This window comes from Scylla paramamosain, chromosome 37 (assembly GCF_035594125.1).
Source record: "Scylla paramamosain isolate STU-SP2022 chromosome 37, ASM3559412v1, whole genome shotgun sequence".
Lineage (NCBI taxonomy): Eukaryota > Metazoa > Arthropoda > Malacostraca > Decapoda > Portunidae > Scylla > Scylla paramamosain.
The window spans coordinates 11,255,879-11,282,007 of record NC_087187.1 but is presented as its reverse complement, the minus strand read 5'-3'; the positions used below and the strand labels follow the sequence as shown (position 1 = coordinate 11,282,007).

At 36.1% G+C, this 26,129-nt stretch overlaps 3 protein-coding genes across 13 annotated transcripts in view; 2 read left to right on the top strand and 1 right to left on the bottom strand.

The window, feature by feature from the left end:
- LOC135091502 (protein bric-a-brac 1-like) overlaps positions 1-3,105 on the top strand; it is a 56,652-nt gene extending 53,547 nt beyond the window's left edge. For all 8 annotated transcript variants that reach the window (XM_063989196.1, XM_063989197.1, XM_063989204.1 and 5 more), the window contains 2 exons: positions 1,467-1,618; positions 1,915-3,105. In XM_063989196.1, the coding sequence (XP_063845266.1) occupies positions 1,467-1,618; positions 1,915-2,145 (383 nt within the window). In that variant the 3' untranslated portion in view covers positions 2,146-3,105. The remainder of the gene's footprint in view (positions 1-1,466; positions 1,619-1,914) is intronic.
- Positions 3,106-3,228: 123 nt separating this feature from the next.
- On the bottom strand, positions 3,229-19,719 carry LOC135091503 (stromal cell-derived factor 2-like). Of its 2 annotated transcripts, none has more exons than XM_063989205.1 (7): positions 19,355-19,719; positions 19,116-19,204; positions 14,760-15,000; positions 14,587-14,648; positions 11,833-11,966; positions 10,314-10,535; positions 3,229-3,929 (listed from the first exon to the last, which is right to left on the bottom strand). In XM_063989205.1, exons 3-7 carry the CDS (start codon positions 14,809-14,811, stop codon positions 3,755-3,757), a joined length of 645 nt encoding a protein of 214 aa, XP_063845275.1. In that variant the 5' UTR covers positions 14,812-15,000; positions 19,116-19,204; positions 19,355-19,719; the 3' UTR covers positions 3,229-3,754. The 2 variants fall into 2 exon arrangements, with proteins under 2 accessions (XP_063845275.1, XP_063845276.1); XM_063989206.1 differs by having other exon boundaries at positions 19,405-19,719.
- Positions 15,868-25,400, top strand: LOC135091504 (cAMP-responsive element-binding protein-like 2). 3 transcript variants are annotated; one of them, XM_063989208.1, is made up of 4 exons: positions 15,868-16,027; positions 21,346-21,421; positions 21,749-21,870; positions 24,859-25,400. In XM_063989208.1, exons 1-4 carry the CDS (start codon positions 15,980-15,982, stop codon positions 24,955-24,957), a joined length of 345 nt encoding a protein of 114 aa, XP_063845278.1. In that variant the 5' UTR covers positions 15,868-15,979; the 3' UTR covers positions 24,958-25,400. The 3 variants fall into 3 exon arrangements, with proteins under 3 accessions (XP_063845278.1, XP_063845279.1, XP_063845277.1); XM_063989209.1 differs by lacking the exon at positions 15,868-16,027 and adding an exon at positions 20,302-20,361; XM_063989207.1 differs by lacking the exon at positions 15,868-16,027 and adding an exon at positions 20,498-20,614.
- Positions 25,401-26,129: the final 729 nt, after the last annotated feature.

Here is a 26,129-nt window from a genome sequence, read left to right as displayed (position 1 = left end):
AAATACAAACTCTAAAGCAAACATTTTTCACCTTTAAGTTAGGTTATACTGTTGACAGTAAATTATTGCTATAAAACTGCTGGTAACTGATGCAAAGTAAACACAAGAGTGGCAATCATGGCAACACTGCATAGCAAGTCAATTTTTAAGCTCTTGGGAAATCTTTAAAAGTGTAGTTGGAACTTTCACCCATGTTTTCTCTTTGTGGGGTCATTCCAGGTTATTTTTTGAAAAAAATATAAATAAATAAAAATTGGAATACCACTGATGTAGATCAAACTTGATCTCTTGTGGGATAGAAACAATAATTTTTTTTTTAAACATCCATTAGGTATTCATCATTTTCATTTTGCCCACCATGTTATCCATGCTTCATCTTCTTTTGTATTTGTGTCAGCTCTCAATCATTTTCTTCTCTTTTTGCATTATGCAGTTTGAGTAATTCCAAAATCTCAGTATTTAATTCTTCTCTAACTGTTCTCATATTCACTGGTGCCTACAAACTCGGGTATAAAGGCGCACGAACCAGTACAGACTCAGCATGATTCCCACCATGGTGCGAGCCATGGGAATCGCGAGCCATCAAACAATAGTATTATCCCTTCTAGATTAGACGTAGCTTTAGGATAAATGTTAAGTATTTCCCCACCCCCTCTGTACATTTTCAGTTTGTTAACTGCCTAAAGAATAAACTGTTTATTATTATTATTATTATTATTATTATTATTGGCTATTTCAGCTACATTTTACCAACACTATTAATGTGCCCTTCTGACTTTGCTCATTCATACAAATCCAGTGTCAGACATTAGAATTACACAACATTCCTTATGACTTTCATCCAGTCTTGTCCAATAGCACCACAAAGCACATCATCCCCAATACCAGCGTCATCTCTTAGCACTCAGGTACACTCTGGACATTCAGATGAACGTCACTTAGGCCTGAAACATGTACTCTCCCTGTCAGACTACAACAATTCTTCTCTTTGTTTCATTTTCCAAAATGTCTGTAGTGAACCATACGGTCCAATTGACTCGTTCATATCTGACTCCTCTGTTGCACTTTCTCTCACCCCCTGAAGTTGAAAGACCAAAGGTGGATAGTTAGTCTAGTGCAGTGTTATTTTGGGAGCAGGGTTCCTTTTTATCAAGAGAAATTATAGAAACTAGCAACTGATGTTTGCTGCAGCCTCCTTGTCAGTTTCACCTTAAGAGATGCAGTATCAGTGCATCCATATCTGTCGGGGTAAAAGCCGAGATCATTGCCTTTTGACTTTGCTGTTACAGCATCATTAACTCATTTTAATAATACCACCTTTAATTGCCAAACATTTTCCCTTATACTCAATGTTTTGGCAATCTTTCATCTTGAATAAATCTCATTGGTCAGGATATCATTCTGCAGAACTTTTTTTATAAGATTATTCTGTATATTGGCTATCCTTGTCTATTGTATCCATTCAGGCCAAAACCTACCATACCCATGTCCATTCTGTGAGAAAGCATACACTTCATGGGGCTTCAGGAGGCGTCACATCAAAGGATACCACACCTCTTCCCCAGAGCTACCATGCAAGTGGTGTTTCACCATTCTACCATCACACCAAGATTGGGCGGTAAGACTGGCTGCCAAGTATGAAGAAACACATCTCCCTTGATTTCTTCTTTACTAAGAAATTATTGACTTCTGACTTAAAAAACAGATGTTCCATATAATGCAGATATGTCTGGCTGGCAATATAATTTCTTAATATTTCATGACAATGTGAAGAGTGCTGGCATGTGAAGAAAATTATATTTTATTAGGCTGTATTTTTTTTTTTATACCACATCATTATACATTAGTTACTTTATAATTTAAGTTATCATTAAATATTAAATTGGGTGTGTATAATGTTGGCTGCATCTACAGGAACACGTAACCAGACGACACAACCTGGCAGTGGGTGATGCTCGTAACGGCCTGTTAATCCTAGAGGAGGCCCACATGGTGCTGCAGATTGCCCAACCCACTCGCATTGACTCCCTCATGGAACTGATCAAAAACAAGAAGGACAAGGATGAAGATGATCCTGCTAAGGACAGTGAGGGAAAGGAGGCAGAGCAGAGCCAGAGTAAAGATGCTGGAGAGGGAAGCAAGTGAGATCCGGTGGGCTGATTCCATTTCTCTTTTTCCATTCAGGGATAATACATCCGCAGTAGGAGTTTATACAATAAAATATTTAATATTTTATTTGTACATGTGTGTGTGTGTGTGTGTGTGTGTGTGTGGACGTGAAGTGTGAAGGAGATAAGTCACCATCTTTTTAGGAGGGCTGTAGGAGTGCCTTCAGGTGCAGGTATATTGCCATACAGACATGTGATATTCTACTTCATGTTGGTTTGTCTCCCTAATAGGATGGAGTGTGAGAAAGTATGTTCTGGTAATAAGGTGTGAAAGAAAAATGAGTTACCTCATTTATTGTTTTCTCCCATTTTCACAGACTTTTTATGAAAGTCTTTCTTGTAATTACACTTCTTTTCATAGAAGCAAAGCATCTATTGCTCCCTCCCAGTGAAGTTTTAGTTTGGTGTAACAGATGCATCATAATGTTTTCTGATTATAACTTCCTTCCCTTTCCCAATAAAGCTAAATAACTGTATAGTGAAAAGTTATATTTTTAGAAACTAATCAGAAAGATTCAGTAATATTTTTGTGTATGTGGTGTCACCTCACAGAACACGTGTGCAGGAGTGCCAAGTGTGTGTGCTTGCCCCTGTGGCCATGCAGAGTCCGGCCTTGTGATGTGATGTGGCAATTTTACCATCAGAGTTCTCTTGTTTAGGGTCACCTTTGCCTTCCATTTTTGGGAAAAAATGCCTTATTGAAGTGTCCTCTGAGGGATAAATTTTGTATTGACATCACAATAACTAATATGAAATGGTAATGCACAAAGTAATAATAGTGTAATTATTGTATTTATTCTGAAATCAGTACTACGAGTATAGGGCCTCATGTCTAAAGTTAATTTAACTTTTGCCAATACCTAACAAAAAATGTATTTTTATACTGAGTTAGTGGCAAATAAATATTTTTTTGTTCAATATATAACATGAAATACTATGAAGTAGTTTATTTTTGTCCATTTGTGTACAAATGTTAGGAGTGAAGGAGTTTTCATAAATCTTACATGACTGTACCTGACAAACCTTTCTCAACTTTTTGTCAAGGAAAAAGAAAACAATCTTGACATCTTTCTTGTTCTTTCATGTTCCCTCTGAGTTTGTCTTTCACAGCTCCCCTCCCTAACCTCCTCAGCAAGCTATACAGAGGTATGATAGTGCAACAATGTAACATGGTACATGATGTGGATGATGATCTGACTTCTATTGAGTGTATGGAAACATCAGTGGTATTTTATAGGAAACAACATTTAATGACAGTAAATAATGATGCCTCAACATGAGAAGAAAAGGGATAGAGATACAGTGAGCAGGTATTGACAAATCAACTGATTTGTGGAATCTTTCTTATCACCATCATTCGACTTGAAATGAGCATCTTCGATGCTAGGTATAAAATATTTTCTTTCATTCATAAATAAGCAAATCTACACTGCTTCACATGTAACAGTCAAACTGAAACATTCAGCTTATTTCAAAAGCAGTGTCATTCCACTCTTTAAATAAATTATTTTCTGTAAAAAGTCATCAGAATCAGTACTCTCATTCACAAAAACAAACACACTGGTTGAGCTATATAAGATTTAGCATCAGAACTCTGAAGGGTCATGGAATATTCTGTTGTCCTCGGAGGCATCCGAAGGATTGATGAACACGCCTTCCATCGTCTGCCACTTAGCCTGAACACCTGGCCGAGACAGCCCCACCACCTCATTCTGGCCATGAATGGGTCTGCCATACTGCTGCCCAGTTACCCCCAAATACCTGTGAAAGTAATATGAGCAGTGAGCAGAAATCATCCATCTAGATCTGAAAAAAAAATTAGGAATATCAAGTTAAGCAGCTGCTTGGCTCCCTTTACCTGTATCAGCTATTTTCTGTCTAGGAAGGAAGAAGCTGAAAGTCATTAAAAAGTGGGTGCATTTGTTACCTCATAACTCTAGGAAAGGAATAGCTGAGTTGAAAATATTTTAATTATTTATCAAATTTAATGCTTATTCCAAAGAACAATCTCCTGTATTATACATCTCATCCACATATACATAACTCCTCTCACACAGCCATTTTTCATCTTATCTTATTGGAAATAATGCTGCTGCACTAGTTACTACTTTATCCACACCTATTTCCTCCAAGTGATCAAATTATCTGAAGATACTGCAATTCATTCTCACTATCTCTTCATAATTCACTCTCTCCCACATCACTAGACACATCAAACCTTTTATTTATACTTTAATTTGTCTCAGAAAGCAAAAAAAAAATAGGTCCACTGATGATGCCAGTCCTAAAAGAGAATTGTCATCATGAATATCCAAAATTAGAAAATGTTTTGAAGATTGACCCTATTCATGCTCATACAATTTCACTCCCCTCCATTTCTCCACCTCACTTTCCTCACCCTTTCTTCCTAAGTCAGTTAACCTCAACTGTGGCCCACTTTTTATTTCCATCTTTCTCCTCTTTTCCTTAGTCTTCTCTTACATAAACTTCACACAGTTTGCTCGGTTAGTTGACTACTCAGTTCTAATGTGTCAGGGTCAGTGCAACAAACCTATTCTATTCTTTGCAATTATGTTTTCCATGCCCTCACTGGCCTAAACCCTCAGAAGGCTTATGGACCTGATGGGGTCCCTCCTATTGTTCTCCAAAACTGTGCCTCCGTGCTTGTACCTTGCCTAGTCACACTCTTTCAGTTCTGTCTGTCAACATCTACCTTTCCTTCTTGCTGAAAGTTTGCCTACATTCAGCCTGTTCCTGAAAAAGGTAACCATTCTAATCCCTCAAACTATCATCCTATTGCTTTAATTTCCTACCTATCTAAAGTTTTTGAATCCATCCTTAACAGGAAGATTCTTAAACATCTATCACTTCACAACCTTCTATCTGATCACAAGTATGGGTTCCTTCGAGGCCGAACTACTGGTGATCTGGCCTTCCTTACCAAGTCTTGGTCATCCTCTTTTAGTTAGAGATTTTGTTGAAACTTTTGCTGTTGCTTCGGATATATCAAAAGCTTTTGACAGAGTCTGGCACAAAGCTTTGATTTCCAAACTACCCTCTTACGGCTTCTATCCTCCTCTCTGTAACCTCATCTCAAGTTTCCTTTCTGACTGTTCTATTGCTGCTGTGGTAGACGGTCACTGTTCTTCTCCTAAATCTTTTAACAGTGGTGTTCCTCAGGGTTCTGTTACGTTTTCAACTCCTCTGACGAGTAAACAAAGCCTTAAAATGCATATGTGTATAGAACACTTTCTACTTAGAATTACACGTTCTTTCACCTCATATGTGTATAGAACACTTTCTACTTAGAATTACACGTTCTTTCACCTCCTTCAGTATTTGCAGAAACTTGCATTACACTCTGTAGTTATACAAAACATAGTTGCCCACCTTAAAACATATAAAAGCTAAAAAAGATTAACATTTTCGCAGCAACACTGTAAGTACAATATTTATGCCATGTTTTTTAATTTTTTTATTGATGTATAAATATCTATATATAATGACTTTACTTTTTGTGAGACATAATATTTACATGACAGTTATATTTACTTCTCCATCTCCATCTCATTTCTAGTGCCTTTTAGATGTATCACAAAAATTACTTGGCATAGTTTTAGGAAAAGTGACAGCACTGTACCCACACCCTGATCCCACCCAATCCACCAAATTAGTCTGGTCTTACTATAGTAATGTGAAAAGCCACATGATTATGTGCAATTTGTCTGCCAAATCCTTTATTTTATAGGATCCTTGTGAAAATCTAAGCTCTTCTTTTATCTATCTAATGATCCTCTACATTTCCCATCAAAATACTGAAAATGTTTTACCCAGTCATTTCTATCCTTCCTTCTGATAGATATCAATGTCACACATTCACAATTTTTTTTTCACTTTTGTCTTTCTGATGTGACAACCACATAAGCTTAAATAAAGAGAAAATTTGATAAATAAAATTTCATACAAACAAGTCATGAAAGATGGTTGAAGGAATCCAAAACTTGTAAAATACAGTGGTACGTCAACTTATGAGTTTCATTCATTCCATGACGGAGCTTGTAACTCAATTTACTTGTGTCAAATCAATTTTCTCCATAGAAATACCATAAATCTGTTCCAGCCCCCCCAAAAAACACCCTAATTTTTTTTGTGACATGCTTTTAAATACAGTAAACTGTTGATATAATTAACCTGTTTACCAAATTTCTGGTATAACGACTCCTTTAAGGCTATCAAACACTCATTTCATCTTATGAAACTCACGGCATATTTCAAAATTATCAAATGCTTGCTTTATTTTATGAAGATCCTAGGTCTTAAAATGCAGGAGAGTTGGCTGACACAATCAACTGCATGTTTGAGAGATGAACTGTGGTTGTGTAACAGCCAGTCACACCAAGCGACCTTGACAATGGCCAATGACATCTCTCTCTCTGAGAGGGAAAGAGAGAGAGAGAGAGAGAGAGAGAGAGAGAGAGAGAGTGCTGCGTCATCGGCCATTGTCAAGGTCACTAGATGAGACACAAACACAATCTCTCTCTCTCTCTCTCTCTCTCTCTGTATTTACCTAGTTGTAATTTACAAGGCCTGAGCTACATTTGTGTGGTCCTGTCTCTATATCTACACTTGTCCAGTTTTTTCTTGAAGTTGTCCACACTCATTGCCAATACTACCTCCTAACTTAGCTTGTTCCAAACTTCTATATTTTTTCTGTGGGAAACTGTATTTCTTTGTTACTCAAACAATTTTTTGCTGTCCTTGTGTGTATCTGGTATTTCCTACTTCTTTTAGTAGCAGTTTCTCATTATCTATTTCTTCCACTCTATTCCACAATTTACAAATTAGTATTAAATCTCCCCTTTCTCTTCTATGTTCCAATGTTGGCAGATTCATTGCCTTTAACCTGTCTTCATATGTTAATTCTTACAGTTCTGGAACCATCTTCGTTGCCATCCTTTGTATCCTTTCTAGTTTTTTTTTACATGTTTCTTGTGGGGAGACCACACTGATTCAGCATGTTCCAGCTTTGGTCTAATCATAGTGATAATTATCTTACTCATCATAGTGGAATGTAGTGGAATGCTGTTCCAATATTTCTCACCATTTTATATATATATCTATGAATATCTTTTTTCACATGCTTCTCTGACTGTTGACTATCCTGTATTATCATCCTTAGATCTTTCTCTTCTTGTACCTTTATTATTTCTTCATTTCCCATTTTATATGTCCATTTTGGTCTCTCCCCTTTTTCCCATTTCCATTATATGACTTTTTTCACATTAACTTCCATCTCCCATTTCTTACTCCAGTCCCAGATTTTATTCAAATCATCTGGTAGAATTTCTCAGTCTTTGTTGTTTCTTATAAGTCTTTGTAACTTTGCACTGTCTCATGTAACTACTCCTTCATGCATATCATTTATGTAGATCAGGAAAAGTATTGGTGCCAGCACTGATCCTTGTGGTACTCCACTATCTACATTTCTCCACTTTCATTTAACATCTTTTACTACCATTCTCATTTCTCTTTCCTTTAAGAAATTTTCCATCCATTTTCTTTTCATTTTTTTTTCTGTTTAACCCTTCTATATTTTCTTGCTTCCATAATAACCTGTTGTAGGGAACTTCATCAAAAGCTTTTTTAGATCTAAATACACACAGTCTACCCATCCATCCCCCTCCTGTGTTACATAGTCTATCCTTCCATCCCTCTCCTGTGTTATATAGTCTACCCATCTATCCCTCTCCAGTGTTATATCAGTCACTCGAATAAAAGCTCATTAGAGTGGTTAAACATGATCAGTTTTCTCTAAAGCCATACTATTTTTGTTAATATACCATGTTTTCTAGATATTCTGTCCATTACTTCTTTAACACTTTTTCACGAATCTCATATACTATGCTGGTCACTAATACTCGTCTATAGGTTAGTGATTCTTCTTTCTTTCCACTTTTATAAATTGGCACTATGTCTGCCCTCTGTGAAAACTTGTTGAAACTTTTTGTTTAGCAATTCACTCATGTCTTTTGTGTCTTCATACATTTCATTTCCATCTTTCAATCTTTCTAGTTTTTCTTTTAGTTTAATTTTTTCCATTTATGAATTTGTAAAACAGTTCAGGCTCATCCTTGCACTTTTCAACTACATCCTTTTCATATAATTTCTCTTCCTGACATCATCAGTCTCTTATTTCTATCATTACATTTTTCCTGTGGGGCACACACCTTAATCCTTTAGTTAGGTCCATAGCCCTTGTTAGTATTAGATCTAGTCTTGCTGATTCATTATCTCCCTCAGATCTTGTATTTTCAGTCACCCATTACATCACTGAGTTCTTCATAGTCAGGTTCAGAAATCTTTCTCCACATGGTCTCATTTCCTCCTGCTTCAAACGTTTTCCAGTTTATGTCTTTTTAACTGAAGTTACTAACTAGTAATACTCTTTTATTACTGTTGATGAATTTACTCAAACACTGAATTATATTATTTTCTCATATTCTTCCTTTCTCCAAGAATTTGCTTTGGGTGGTACATAAGTTGTTACTAATGTTAGTATTTCTCCAAGTAAATACTCACAATATCTGCTTTTTCCTTCTCCACATTTCACTATTATTAGCTTTGCTTCTTTTCTTGTCATTATCCCCCTCCTTTATCAATCCTGTCTTTTCTTCATATATTGTTAATGACTACACCTCTCTCTCTCTCTCTCCCTCTCCTTTTCGGGTTATACACGCATTTACTCTTATAACTAATTAAGATGGCTGTTGGAAAGCATAAGACAGGTTTTTTGCCTATTCATGGACTTAGGAGTGGGTATAGCCAAAGTCCAGTAGGTGCAGCACCAAGTTAGTAGACTCTCTCTCTCTCTCTCTCTCTCTCTCTCTCTCTCTCTCTCTCTCTCATGCACATTTTTTGCTTTCTCCCTCTCTCCTTCTCAGATTATACACACCTTTATTCATATAATTTATTAAGATGGCTGGCTGAAAGCATAAAACAGGTATGTTTGCCTATTCATGGATTTAAATAATGGAACAGGCTTTCTACACCATGCAGCACAACCCTCCCATCTCTATGCCTCTCAGAGGCCATTTGGTGGAGGTCTGCGCGCTGTGGAATCTCAAGCCAGACTCATTTTTCTCTTTAGCCTCACCATACATTTCTTTCAATTTTTTCCATCCTTCTTCATTTCTTTTCTTCCTCTTTCTCTCTCTCTGTGTGTGTGTGTGTGTGTGTGTGTGTGTGTGTGTGATTCACCTATGGTCATCTGCTGGTCACCCAGCCAGCCATTACCCTACAGAAAGAGCTCAGAGCTCATAGTGACCGATCTTTTGGCAAGACTGAGACCACTTACACACCATACACCAGGACAGCAAGATCACAGCCCCTTGGGTTACATCCCATACCTACTTGCTGCTAGGTAAACAGGGGCTACACATTAAGAAGCTTGCCCATTTGCCTCACTGTGTGTGTGTGTGTGTGTGTGTGTGTGTGTGTGTGTGTGTGTGTGTGTGTGTGTGTGTGTGTGTGTGTGTGTGTGTGTGTGTGACTTGATTTATCTGAAAGAGAGAGAGAGAGAGAGAGAGAGGGAGAGCAATGAATCATCAGCTGTTGTTAGGATCACTAACTGTTTGTCACACAGCCACAATTCATCTCTCTCTCTCTCTCTCTCTCTCTCTCTCTCTCTCTCTCTCTCTCTCTCTCTCTCTCTCTCTCTCTCTCTCTCCATATATGTTCGTTATGTCATGGGTTTACTGTAAGAAAATGTATTTATAAATAACAAATGTATAAAAAAACACATGAAGTGAACGAGTGAGACGAGAAATGCTGGGGAGATGTTGTGGCACTCCCTATGCCAACTAGCAACAGCATAGCTGAAGCTTACTCATATCTCAGAATTTGACTCACAACTCAAGCAAGAAATCGTTCAAGCACAGCTCATGTCTCAAAAATCTTTTAAGTTTGGGCACTCGTAAGTCAAGGTACCAATGTATTTGAAATTCCAACAGAAAAAAATTGAAGGAATAATAAACAAATATTTGAGACCTTTCCTGCAGTAAATACAACTCAAAGATACAATTAATGATGGACACCAAGCAGTCCTTAAGTCCATGTACTAGTTTAAGAATAACAAAGACAACTCACTGGTCTGTGTCAACATGTCTCAGCATAACGTCCTGGTTACGGTCCCATGCCTCGCCATCACAGATTACCATCCAATCATCACCAGAATCTCCTTCACCTTCCTCTCCAAATGCTGAGATCTCTTGCTTGTCAGACAGTGGGGAGGAGAAGTGGTGGGAGTGGAGGTTTCTATGTGTTGCAAGGTGCTCTAGGCGGATGGCTTGACCACACACAATAGGATCCCTGTAAGGGTGAGTTGTGATGAAGGCTCATGAAGTCTATAAAATGGATCTAAGGTTTAAGCTGGCAGAGATATTTTTGGCCTAATGCCAAAAGACACAAGGATAGTTAATTTGAAAGCTTTTGACATTTTTTTTTATTGAAGGAGTTTTTGGGAAGTTGAAGGATAGATTTAGTATGAGTCTGAGCAAAAACACTGAGAGCATGTATTTTAAGGCAATGAAGTACTAAGATACCTTTCATGAGCCACCTCTATCATAAACAGCTAGTTAAACCAAGGTATGTTTGCTTCAGGGTTAGAGAAAGTGTGTGGAATGTATGCCCTATGCCAGAGACTATCACCTCCTTTATGAATTTTGCACAACAAGCATGAAAGTAAGGCTATGATCAGTAAGGCATGGACTTAGAAGAGAAGAGTCAGAAGAGTCTGTCAGTGTAACCTGTAGGGTTTGTGGTTAAGAAAATGTTAAGTGTTGGGTGTTTCTCCAAGGCAGTTGGGTATATGAGCAAGGTATTGCACTAATTGGTCTGAGTTGTGGAGGATAACAAAAGTTTGTCCACCAAGATGGTCAGTAAAAGATGATGAAAGTCAAAGCTGGTGGTGAACACTAAATTTCCCTAGGATGGAAATCTCAGCAAAAGGAAAATGAAAAAGAATTTTACGTTGTTGGATGAGTTAGAAGAGAAATATACATTTATAAATTAAGTGAGGGAGTGACTTCAAAATTAAAGCCAGATGGTAAAAATTTAAGAGATTCAAGGGCATGGACAGGAGAGCAGGTAATGTCATTGTGTACACATGCAACAGCCAGTTTTGGCATGTAAATGAGGAGAGAATAAAATAGGAGGGAAGAGACAAGAGGCTGGTTGGTTATTGCATCTGTAATCTCAGCTACCTGAATCTTGATGAGGATAAGAAAAGGTTTAGCAAGAGGTAGTGTTCCACAGATTGTAAGTTAGATCTTAAGCCATGAATATTGAGAAGTTAATGCAGAGAAACTGGAGCTTCAGGAAGTATCAAAACTGAACTAGCTTATGATTTATATCGTGAAAATATTACAGTGACATGCAAATCCCCAAGAGTACCTGACAATACTACCACACCAGCCAGGACACTCAAGTGCTCTCCACAACTGACCTACCACTAAGCTATGCCTGGTGCCAGTGGTCATTCACCCACAGAAACAGAGCTAAATCTATGATGCAAAGCCACACTGCTCCTGTGAATCCCTATCACCACTTGGAGGATGATGATGGATAAGCTATCAATAATTCCTGCAAACATGAAAGCACGTCTTACCCTCGCTTGCATGACTTTTTGGCGGTTCCCTTCAGAAGCCAGTTGGAGTTATGATCTTCCTGTTGTGGAGTGCCCGTGACACTCTGCTGCCCTGACCCTGACCCATATTTGACATCATGTGAATGGAGCCGCACCTGCCAGATAGGATTCTGTCAATACCTATGAAGGGGGTGACAAGATTATGGATGATCATACCAAGAATGGGTCACTGGTGGTAATAATCAAAGCAAAAGAAACTTGCATGTATGTGACAAAGCAAAGGATATTAACTATTAGATTTTGTTAAGAAATGCTCACATACTACCATATTTATTTATAAATGAGACCTGCTCTCTCTCACATTTAAGTACATTAAAGTCCAATGAATGATACGTCTATAATAAATATAATAATTAATAACCCTTTCTATCATAAAGAACATCCAAACTGTGTTTCATAAATAAAACTTTAAAAACTAAAGTTATATGCAAATCCTTAGTAACCCAAGTAGTTATATGCATATCCTTAGTAGCCAAAGTAAAGTTATATGCAAGTCCTTAGTAACCAAAGTAAAGCTATATGCAAGTCCTTAGTAACCACAGTCAATATCTGCAAGTCCTTAGTTACCAGTCAATATCATCATGATAAGTTTTGAAAGTGGCAGTTTCCTCCTTCCTTATATGAATTCAACACCACTGCACAAGCATGGGAGTGGGTATGGGGGTGATGCACATCCTCTCCATGTTTACGTGATATGAAACTCTCCATACATATGAGGACCCCAGAACCATAAAGCCACAAACACTACTGTAGCCAAAATATAGTTAGTCACACAGTGATTTCAACTGTTCCTCCATCTCCAAGATTGTCTAAGACATCTAACATGGTTGAATATCTCTTAACCCTCTCATGCACCAGTAAGTTTCACAAGTTTTCTTTCCGATACCTCTTCTGTTAGCAGGCATTTGTGGCACCTCCAAATGCCTCATCTAACAGCAGGTTTCTTTCCTTTGAAATGCTAAGTAGGCATCTATTATATATCAATAGGTTCACAAGGAAATTACCTTTATGATGACCACACATGTGATCATCATAAATTTGCTAAACCAGTGATTTCACTAATTCTTTCCCTCAAAAGTAAACACATAAGAAAAAAATGTTCACAACCTCAGAACTTTTCCCATGAGCATTCTGCACACTATACGTAATCTAAACTGTCTTATGTGACATTTCAATTGGGTCTCAAGAATATAATGGAAAACTTAAATCAGCATTCATCTCGGATTACCTGCAGGCAGCCTGAGTCACAGGCTGACACTGAAAAATTATCTAATGGTCATCCTATTCTGGGAAGCATCAGCATTGCCAATTCATTACTTTTGTGAAACTTAAATACATCTTTGACTCACTAAAAATTAACGCACTTACAACAGAAACTTCATTTCTAATGAATTTAATTTTTTTTTTTTTTTATGCACTTATGCAACAGTGCAGTTTTGCATGAAGACATTTTGATGCACATGTGCATCTGGTGTGTGAGGGAATTAAAATGAAGGAACTTTAGACTTTGCTAACCTGAAGATACTTCCTGACTGTGCATGTACAAACTTAGGACTAAAAGGCCCTATGTTGCTGCAAACAACTATAAGTATAAACTAATACCATATTAATACCTATCTTCACCTATTCTTTTTTTTTTTATTACTTAAAAGATTATTATTATTATCATCATTATTATTATTATTAGCTACAAAATAGATTTTCAACTGAATACAACAGCCAACCAGCTAGAATTCTGACAATCTGCAAGACTTTCATGAGAGACAATATTAGTCCAAGGCAGCAGAAAACTGGTTTAAAATGGCTTCCACCTCAAACAAAGAACATTAATTATAACATTATCAACCCAAATGTAGTGGTATTAGTCCCTTGCTAAAAAAAACATAAATAAATAAAAAATAAAGAGTTTCAATGTCAGAGCTGGTGACAATTATGAACTGGATTTCAATGTTAAACTTCCTCAATAAGATATATAGTTAATATTCCTGTAGGATCAGGGTTAGAAATCCCATAGAATTATGAACTCCACAGAATTATGTTTGGATATGGAACCCTGTAAGGTTAGGTGTTACATTGGTTAGATTTAGTTTCTTTTGATTTATTTATTTTATTTTTTATTTATTTATTTTTTTTATTTTAATGAACCCTGATACAAATAATTTTCTTACTATGCTTTACACCCAACAACTTTCTTCCTCACAGCCTACTCATTACCACATCCTTCAACAGTGTTAGAAAACAGATGAAGACCAGCTTGTGATGGATTTCATCAACAAAAAAAAAAAAAAAAAAAACTTTAGTAGAAATTAATTTTATAAAACTAGTGAAATGAAGGCATGAACTAGAATGAACACTGACCTTTGTTTTTATCAAAATTAATTTCAAGGAATGATTTACAATAAACACCATGCAACACAATCTTAAAAATAAGTAAATTATAAAATAAAATTTAATCCACCAGTGTAAGACATAACTCTGATAATTTATTCTCTATTGTTTTGTGATAATTCCTATTATTGGTTGTAAGAAGCTGGACATCATAACTAGGTAAGCATAACTTTATTCTTGTATTATTATTTTATTTATTTATTTATTTTTTTTTCGTGAAGAAGCTAAGACCATGGTATGGTTAGGCACTGAGTTTTATCACTTGCACTATAGCAGTCACATGCCTTGAAATTGCCACATCTGCTTGGCCTCATCCCTACGCCTTACCTTGTAATAAGTATTGTACAGCTTCACCACAGAACCACACGTCACGTGCTGCACACCTCGTCCTGAAACAGTACAAGCAGAAAATCATCATGAGCACATTGCCATACTATTACTTAAAAGTGTGTGTCAGCATCGGATGAATATAGCGGGGCCGCACCAACGCTCGTACCCACCACAAACACAAGCCACCAAGGAGAATAGACACAATATTCCCTGCAGTTTCATTGTGTACAGTGTTGGCGGTGTCTCGGCACCCTCTTCTGTTGTCCTGCCGGTGGGATGAGTCCTCCTTCACTGAACTTCAGGGTATGTAATAGGATCTGTCGCCTTGCGGCGCCGATGTGGTGTTTACCTCTTCCCTTCCTTGCCTTGCCGTGGTACTGATGACGTCAACCATAACACACGTCAGCCATCCTGATTGGTTGACACCGTATGGTCTCAGTCCATCAATGTAATACGTACAGTACGTACAATAAACACTTAATGTAAACACAACAATAATAAATAGTACAGATCCACTCCAATTTAATGGCTTTATTCATTCACAGAAGTTAGAAGCTCGGAATAATGTATAACGATCACATCATAGAAACGTCATCTTCCTTGGCCTAAACTATGCCAATCCAGGAAATATATGAAATTGGATCGTATATAATCCTTACATTTTAAATTCATGCATTTTTTCCCAAGTATCTAGGTCTACAATGGCACTTCTCCATGTGAGCATAAAGATAACGTTATAAATATATTTTAGTATCTACTATGCTATTACTTGCTATTGTTATCCATATTTTTTATATTACTATGCATGCTCTGATATCTTATCTTATATCATAGTGAATGTTACATACCTAAGAATATTCACGTGACGTCATTAAAGGGAAAATCAATGTTTTGTTCCACGTGGTTGTCATGCCTCCGCCACCCTGCATCTCAGTTGCCAGCGGTGATAATTCTCACAAGACTGATGATGCAATACCAGCTGATCATTCCAATAATATTGAAATTTTTGTTTTAATTCTGCCCAGGTATATGTGTAACATGTGTATAGTAGTTGGATGTATATTATTTGCTTTCTGAAGCCTAAATAAATTACAATATAGATATGAGATAATATACAAGAAGTCGGTGAATTGCTTTTTAAATCAACTTTCTCTTCTAGAGCAGGATTCCATACAGAGGCGGATACAGAACTCCCATTGGCCAAACTAACCGGAAATGACGTTTACATCGACACTACCCAATCAAATTTCTCTCCATGCCACAATATAATTATGACGTCACGGGAATCCTTGAGTGACTGGGGTGTTTGTAAACATAGACACGTTGGTCGTCCTGTTCATTATTATGTGTAAAGTTGACTTTTCGTAGGGCAGCGAGCACGGGCGTGGCCATGGAAGTGGACGACTTCCCTGCACAGGAGGCCGCCCTGGACACAGAGGTGAGTACCCCTGAACACTTCTCTCGAGGCCTCCACCATATCTTTGTTCTCGCGACAGAAAACGAGACACGCGATTTTCATTTCCTGTATTTGCTCAAGTCCTTCCGAGTCTGTACGAAGGCCTATCGTACTGTTAAGATGGCGAGGCGTGCATGGGTGGGAGTGTGGGCGTGTGTGGCAGTGAGAAAGGCGGCAGGTAAGTGTGCAGGCTTGTCATTGTCTGCTGCTTTGGTAGGCCTATACAAGGATCATCCATTCTACTTCTGCTATTCATATTTTCGTTTTTCTTAGTGACGGAGTCACAAATCTTTGGGTTTTATGCCAATTAATAATCTCTTAAGTATGATTTTATTGCTACTGTCACAAAAGTTGTGTTGGGTAACAATGCAGCTACTATTTTTTGTGGTTATTATCAGTGACTTGCAGTGATATTTTCATCTAGATACCCAAATTAGAATATAGGTTTAAGAAACATTGTTATACCCTAACCTGGAGAATTTCAGGAATTTTCCTAAATAATACACATAATGAAGGTGTTGCCCCAAAATTGATATAATTATTTCCCTAATGTCGTTATAGTGGACCAAGGAATATGTTTTCCATATTTCCTATGTCTTTAAAAGGGATAACTGTAAGGTAAGTAGAGAGAATAATACAAGTCCTTTGTGGTGGGAATTTCTTCTCTCACATATTAGGAAAAAAAATGTTATTTTTTTTATTTATTTTCTTTTTATGTGCACCACCTAGTCAATACTACTTAGAAAGAAATATTTATATTTCATTATCATTATTATTATTATTATTATTAATATTATTATTATTATTATTGTTATTGTTATTATTATTATGGCATAGCAGTGCAATGGTTAGCATTCTAATCTCACATCCAAAAAGTCTGAGGTTCAGATTTCAGCTGATGTGATGAAAAAAATTAGTTTGTACCCTTTCTTCACTCAGTAATGAATATATTATAGAAAGCAAGCCAGAGTTGTGACCTTGCCTTCTAGTAAAAGTGTAAGGGTATAAATCCTGCCTTCCTGTGTTTGCATGTTGTGTCCATTTATTAGAAAATTGTTTACACCACATTAAAAAATATTTAATATTGTTAAAGAATACATATGCCAAGACACACAAGAATAATTTGATGTGTTTTTTTTTTTTTTTTCCTGTTTTTCTGCCATGTGAGAGTTCAGTATTTCTCATTGCAAGAGCTTTTGTCCCTGTCTACATACCTTACAGCCATCCTTTTTCTTTTTTTCTTTTTTTCATATATATGATGAAGGAAGTATGTAATTTTAGTATCCTACAGGAATATAAGAATAACAATAATTATATTAATTGAAGAGCACTAACTTCACTGTGTAGGTATGGTATTTAGGGAGATTCCTAAAATTCTCTAACTTGGGTTATAACAGAAGAAAGTTGCAAAATCACAAAATGGATAAAAATTATCTTGATATGATATGGATGCACTGCATAGATCAAAGTTAACAAATATATAAGGTAAAGTGAATAGATGAAGGGGATTTTTTTTTTAACACTACAGTACCTACACATTGATCAGGCATTCAAAGAACACCTTGCTCCTTGAGAGGATGGGAAAAATAGAGAAAGAAGCATTTGATTTATTAAGAATGTAAGATTTAAATAAGAAACCTTGTTCATAATAGCTTGCATCATGGTTAGAGTATATGATAGAAAAGTATGTACATTATGAATATTGTTATATATGTAAGCATGAATGGTGGACCTTGTAAATCTAATATCACTTGAAAATAATTATTCTGTTATTAACAGCATAAAAGTGAAAAGGTAGTTTAATATCACATATTTTGACATGGTACCTGAAACATGGAGCTTAAAAAGGAAGATCTGATTATTTATTTATTATAATATTTATTAATTAATTAATTTGTTAATTAATTTATTTATTTACTTTATCAGAGAAGAGAAACTAGATAGAATTGAGAAACGAAGTTTAATTTTCTGAATTTTATTGCATTCAAGGATTGGGAATCATTGTGGTGTAGCTTAGAATTAATGAAACAAATAAACAGCCATGCACTTAATGATGATGATGATCATCATCGTCATCATGATTTGGGTAATATTAATAATGGTAATGATGATAATAATAATAATAATAATAATAATAATAATAATAATAATAATAATAATAATAGCAACAACAACAATAGCAAGAACAACATGTACTAATAAATTCTTCATAAAAATAACATAATTATTTGCAGAGAGAGAGAGAGAGAGAGAGAGAGAGAGAGAGAGAGAGAGAGAGAGAGAGAGAGAGAGAGAGAGAGAGTGGTGCTGCAAGACCCATCACCAGTGAGTAGTGAGTGTTGATGTAGATATAAAGAGTACAGAATGCAAGAAATGTTTGGTTAATAAGAGTTAGACTTTTTCTTTTTCTTTCTTCTTCTTCTTGTGGTAGAAAGGAGTCCCTTTACATAACCACACTTCCTATCCTTCTCACTGGACATGACATAAACCTGGTAAATTATTATGCAAATGGATGATGCTCACACCAAAATGACACTAGTATCAGTATATTGGGGGAAAAATCTGTGTGACAAGTTTTTAAATGACCTCCTGGTTGGGAGATAGGATGGAGTAAAATGAAAGGTGTGTGAAAGATGTAAATTATTGTTCATCATCACTTACAGCCTACCTGTGATTAGCACATGTTCATGGGATAAAAATAGAACCCTGGAAAATAATACAAGCTATATGTATCAGATAATGATGTATTTACAATTTGCCCATATTTATTTATTTATTATTACTACTATTTTATATATATATATATATATATATATATATATATATATATATATATATATATATATATATATATATATATATATATATATGTGTGTGTGTGTGTGTGTGTGTGTGTGTTATTTATTTTATTTTTATCTATTTATTTACTTTTCTATTATTTTTTGGGGGGTGGGGGGAGGGAGGGGTAATAACTTTGTAGACTTTGCATTAATTTCAAGAGGTATCACAAGTCCAGTACCGTGCATTATTACTACTCAGGTATCAAATACTGGTTGATGACAGTACTCACAGTCAATGTAATGGAGCCTCTCTCCTGGCCATCGTTCGTATGGTTACCGTCATCAGACACAGGGCAAAGTTTTCAGTCCCAGTCCCACACTGGCATGGAGATGACGACACTTAGTTAAGTACCCATAAAAAAAAATATATATATATACGTATTTACAGGAACAAAAATGCTTTCTCAATTATTGATAAACGGCTGTTCGTAAATGGATAATCGTGAAAGATATAAGTCGCGATAAGTACCGCTGAATGTGATGAGCCTCGGTACTGTGGGAGAGATGGGGCATCATTACCTGCCGGGCGGGTCCCTGTTGCGTAGTAAGACCATTCTTGGTTTTTCCGAGCCAGCTTAAAAATATGTCACTCGCATTTAAACGTTTTGACTTTATAAGAACACATTTTGATGTTTGATGCAAAATAACGAGTAGTGAGATTGGAACGTGTGCATATCCAATCAATGAATGCACGCACGGAAATCACTCGAACATTTCAGCTTTTTCCGTGGCCTTATATTGTCAATAGCTTGTCATAAATTAGGAGGCAAGTGCGGATTTCCAGACCAGTGCATGAGGCGGCGGCCCCAATGACATGGCCTTCCTCACCGCTCCAGACTGAGGAAGGAGAAAAAAAAATCATAAATAAAATGAATATATCTCATACGTCCTCCTATTAACTTGGCAATAGATACTATTATACACTTACGAGGTGAATATGTTGACCCAAATTTCAGGTGCAACTCGCTGCCAGAAATATGTGTAACTAAGTAATGCAGATAAAATAGTGATATGTAGATGGCAATGTCAAACCCGGTTAACATCGAGGAAAATAATGGATCTCACAAATACCGCTACAGCTGCCCTTCTGCTCATTCTTTAGTTTGTATGTTGATTGAATGATGTCCTCGTTCTGTGTGTGCCACGCTCCGTTTTCTCAGTTTTCGATATAATGGTTGGGAAGATACCTTAAATGAGACGCAGAAGTTGCATATATCTACTGCGTATATTTTGTTAACTATTTTTTTTTCAGGTTATAGAGTTTGCTTATGTAAACTATGCTTACAGTGACAACCGGTATGTTTACACATTGTGCGAACTTTGAAATATTCAGTAGTGTCTAGAACGAATATTAAGAGCTATACATAATTTGACAAATCGTGGGTTGAGTGGCGTGGGCCGAGTAAGCACGCCGCTATCTGGCACACAACCATGGCCTTTATGTCCAGGACACCGTATCTTAAAGTACCCCTATCGGTCCGTCTGAAGGAATTACTTTTTTGCTAGCCTGTTATTGTTTTGTCTTTAAATGATGAATAGAGGACAATTTGAGACATGAATTGAAGATGTGGAAACTGTGACATGAGAGAAAATGAGTGAAAAGTGTGTGTGTGTGGCGCTGGTTTGCATGTGGCTGGAGGGTTGTGGTTGGCGTGCGTCGCGCGGCGGGTGTCAGCGGGTAGTGCGTAGTTACGATGCCAGGCTTTGTCGGCGACGGAGCTCAGGCGAGGTAAGACGTATCCCACCTCAGCTCTTAACTTGTTCTATGAGGGATCCCCTGTCCACTGGGAGCATAGTGGCGGTCCGGACAGACCTTCAAAGTAACCACCAGTCGGGGGTGAGATGCTCCGATAGGGCCGCGACGGGAAGCTGGAGGAAGCAGGTGACAGGAGGTGCCGGCGAGTCGATGAAGTGCTTGCAAGACGGCTGGTGCGCAGTACACCGCTGCCATCACTCTCATTCTCGGGTTTCATAGCCACATGGGCCCGTAATATTTTGTGGGAGGGTCATGTTTCTGACCTTCCGCCGCGTCACGTTGCCTGGCCGCCGTGTGGTGTATCCTACACGCCTACATTCCGTGATACAGTGCAAGTAGTAAAAGTAGTGCAGTATGTTCATTCATATCAAGTTATATACGTAATTACGTGTAATTTTTCGTGGTTTTATGACCCTTCATCCCCCATGACGCAGTGTTTTATGCTGTTGAGTGAGATTCTTGTCATTGTCATTGTAAAGTGAAAGGCTTCCTTTTGAGCTAAAAGCGATGTTTACCTTTGGTTCACATCGTTTTGGGAGCACGTATATTACGAATTTATCGTAATATACCCTTAACGCTATTGGTACTCATGGCTGTTTTAACCCATTACGTTATACCTAATTACTTAAGATCCAGGAAGCACTTCGTATGTTGCTTATTTGATCATAACATTGTATAATTTTTTCTTTTAATTTTATCTTCAGGGCAGCAAGCGGGAAGGCACAAAGCGAGGCAGGAAGCCAGGCCGTAAAGCTAAGTCTGACATGAAGGCTAAACTAGGTATGGTTTATTTGTTGTACTAGTTTAACTTGATAGATTATTCATTCATCATTGTGAAGTCATCACTTTCACTTTACATTTAATGTTACAAGAAAAAGGTGGCATGTGAAATATAGATTGTCAGTTTTCAAGAAGATAAATGCACATTAAATATATTTTATATCCTTGATATATATTTTGTTTCTGATGCTTATGTCTATTTTAGTGTTTAAATTATATGTAATTATTTTTACTTGAATTTCTTCAGCTTATAATCCATGTAGGTACCAAGTTATAGATTTAATACCTTAAATTAGTTGCAATTACCATATTCATGGCAATTTACAGAACGCAGTCGGCAGAGTGCAAGGGAGTGTCGTGCTCGTAAGAAGCTACGTTACCAGTACCTTGAAGAACTAGTGACCAATAGAGAGAAAGCAGTTATTGCCCTTCACCGGGAGCTGGAACAGGTGAGCCCTGTTGGTATATGGTAATGTAATTTCATGTCAGAAGTACTTTAGTCTCTGACTGAAGTTGGTGGTAACCTTAACACTTTGCAAGTGGGTTCTAAAACTATGAAGTAACACTCTAATCCATCTTGAGTATTACTAGATTGATAGTCTTCACCTAAGATTATGAATTTTTTTTACTTTTTATCCATGTTTTCATCATGCCCATGTACACCAGAAGCATAATTTGAAGAATTTGGACAATTTGTTACATCATTAAGAACAGTATTTTAAGCAAGAAGTAATTCACAGAATGAAGTATCTTAACAAGGAGTATCTTTCATTATAAATATCCAGTTTTGTACAGAAGACATCATTAGAAAAGTTAATCTTGACATCATATCTTTCCCAGTTCAGGATTGTGTGCAAGCACAATTTATTTTGACCATGCTTTGACCCAACCATGCACATTGAGTAGTTTTCTGTTTTCATCAGACCCTTCTGTTTGAATCCTATAGTATAGATTTTCTTCATTTCAATAATGTAACAAAATATTTTACATCATTTCTGTTTTATAATGTATCTCAAGTACTATGATTTGAAATTGCACTCCCATATCACATGCGTGGATGAGCCTAATATCATAACCTTATTATCTTCTTCCCTCCTCTGTATTCCATTCCCAGTTCTTAAATGGAGAGCTTATGAAAAATTCACTTGCATTCATTATTATTTATAATTTTGGTTTGCCAGCACCACTCTCAACATCCTTTCAATTCATCCTTCACCTGAATAAGACATTTCATCGTCACTAATCTCTATGACTATATTGCAGGTTAGATATCTCTCCCACAACCTTCCCTTCTCATCTCTTTACTCCCCATATCTAAGGCTATCAAAAAATAACTTATTTCATCCGTTTATTGGGGACTGCATTGCCTAACTTTTTTTTTTTTTTTTTTTTTTGTCTTAAATTGTTATTCTATTACTTTTAATCATCTTTTTATCATAATTTGTTGTATAATATGTACCTTGCACACCTTTGCTTCCTTAATGTTATCAATGTTATCTGTGATGTTTCTCTTATTTCATGTTGTCAAGCATTATTGTATCCATCCTCCTGGCACTGAAGCTGTTCTCTGACTTTCACAAGACTTCAGTTTCTAATCCATTTGGTAGAACACATTGATTTTATATATTCCTACATAGTGATACTGAGAGCGTATTTTTCATACTGGTGTTTAATTTGTCAGCAGCAAACTATCCCATTACCATTCTTTGCGTGACCAGGAAATGTATTAATTTTCTGTCCTGTTCTTTATATATTAGGCCAAACGGTTAGTTGAGAGAAGGTTCACATACGCACTCACACACACACACACACACACACACACACACACACACACACACACACACACACACACACACACACTATCAAGAACTGATGTGGAATCCATCTTAATTCCTTTGTAGGAGGAAATGAGATATCTTCATGACCACCTTTACATGAGGGTCAGTTGTGCAAGCATACCCATGTCTTTCTGGATCAGTGCTAAACACAGAAACTGCTGTTTGTCATAAATACTTGTATTTGTAGACATTAGCTGTTACTTCACCCCTGATGTTCATTTAATGATCTAGATTCTCTTATGTCATTACTGAACATCACCAATATTTTCTTTACATTCAGGTACAGACTTTGAGTTTTAGTTGTACAAGTATATAATCATGTGCTGCAACCCATTTGTAGATTCAGTCATCTGAATAATACTGGCAAATCAGAGGTTATTTAGTTATCTATTTATCCCAATTGTTGCCTCTACCAAACTCTTAGAATTTTTCTTCCAATACCACAGTGGTCAGTTTAGAAGAAATGGTGTCTCTGTCTGCACCTCTCTTTATTGATACTTTCTTACTGACCTGTAGCTTTGTTGCAGTAGAACTTTGTGAATATCCTCACACAGTATATTTCCTCTATCATCAGTATTAAGGTACTCTCATTGTAGACTATATACTTCCACTGTAAACCAACAGCCTTTCAAGTATCTGTTTTTCTCAAGTTTTCTAATTTACCTCCTGGTTCATGAACACGTTCTTGAGGTTTCTACTGAGTCAAAGGCATTTTCATAGTCTGTGAAAGTCATGCATTTTGGGTTAGTGTAGTCATTAGTATATTTTTCCAGTTCTGATTAGAAATGTTACTGTGGTCACTTGTTGTCTAAACGGTACAGAATATTTCCTCTCAGTTGAATTAAGCATTGCATTATTATTATTTATGAACCTTTTGGTTATGTCTGTTTACTTCACAGTAGAAATATTGGACAGTATTTTTTCTCAGTCATGTGATAACTCTTTTCTTGTATATCAGTTTTACAGTGGCATTTTCTAATCCTTGGCACAGCAAATTTGTGAGCATCTAGAAAAAGTATTGGGAACTTGTATAGTAGGAAACCTACAAGCATTTATGAATATGTACTCTGAGCTTGTATAATAGGAAATTACATCTTTTATGTTTTCTGTGATCAGGCATCCCATTCTGTGTCCCATCAGTTTTGTTTTGGAGCAGATGGCTGATTCCTCATAGAACATATTTTATTAACATAGGCAATTTCACTAAATTGTGCTTGATTAAAAATAACGTGGACTTAGCATATAATTTACATATAAAGCTCTTTTCTTTTATTTTTAAATATATATATATATATATATATATATATATATATATATATATATATATATATATATATATATAAAGTGGTTTATATCCTGGCATATAATTTGTATATGAAGCTGTTTTCTTCTATATATATATATATATATATATATATATATATATATATATATATATATATATATATATATATATATATATATATATATATATATATACATATATTAGTGGTTTATATCCTTACTGGAATTATTAAATATTTCTTGCTTACCTATTTATTAATGAAATACCATTTTCCTTTTATATCTTACATTAGCAACATATTTTATCTTTTTCAGTATCGAGTGTGGTCCAAAGAACTTGACGAAGGCAAGGTTCCTGAGGGTGTACTGAAACTGATAGAGGATGAGAAAGTGAAAAAAAATGAGAAAGAATAAAGTCAAATTTGGAGCTTAGTGTGTTCAGACTAATTAATTACAAGGAGAGACATCTTGTTTTGTATTTTTAGAAATTTGTGCTCAGTGTTCCTACTCTGAAGATCTAAACTAAAATTCTTGATATGATAAGTGTGGTGGGGAGAGGTGTGCCCTGCCCTCCAGCTTGCTGCCGTCACAGGGTCTGCTTGCTGACAGGTTCCCTTTGTTTTATTTTTAGTTCTTTAATATTAAACATAATTGTAGAATTAAATTGCTTGATCATCATGTAGAATTCATGCATTCATTCATTTCATTAGGTCATTCATCCTTCATTTCACAGTCATCTTGGTGTCAGATTTATTTACTAATGCCAAACTAAGTATAAAAGTATTCAAGCATTTATTATTCTGTTATTAATATTGGAGATGTTTAAATTCATATTCCAAATAAAAGTGAAAACAGTTTCTAAAGGTTTCATCTACATCCCATCTGTTTTATGAATTTCCATGTGACCTTTAAGTACAACCTAAGGGTAGTCTGATACTAAGCAAAACTAGATGTCTGCTAATGCTTGCAATCTGGAATAAAGAGGGATAATGGGAAGGTAGTTGTGATCAGAATATTAAATGTTTTGAAAAGGAAACTAGACTATACTAGACTATAGTAACATTTTAATAAGTCAATACATGTATAGCACAAAATTTCCTGACAATTCAATATCAAAACAATGTTAAAAGTACTAGTTGCCAACAACTGTCACATGAAGTTTGTCATGGATGTGAATGTCAATATGGGTGAAAAGTGCTAATTACTTACTAGTGCACAATCCTCTATCATCTAAGACAACAAAATGTTTCATGTGGAAAGTAATCTGGCAACCTATAAAGAGGTCATGTGATATACATATAAAGTACTGAAGAATTACCAATAAACTAGAAAATATAGAGACGTTGCATATTATGCTGTTATCACAGGTGACAAATCCCAACTACTGTAGATATGAAACCTGCCTTTTTAAACAATGAGATAATGATGGAACTGTTAATGAACAATGATAAGCAAGGTGAAATTATTTTTTTTCATTTACAAGGTATGAAATTCATCACTATATGTATCGGAAAATCATAATCTTAATTTTCTTTCAAGCATAAGTGTAATGACTGGGAGTAGAAAGACCAAAAAGATGACCTAGG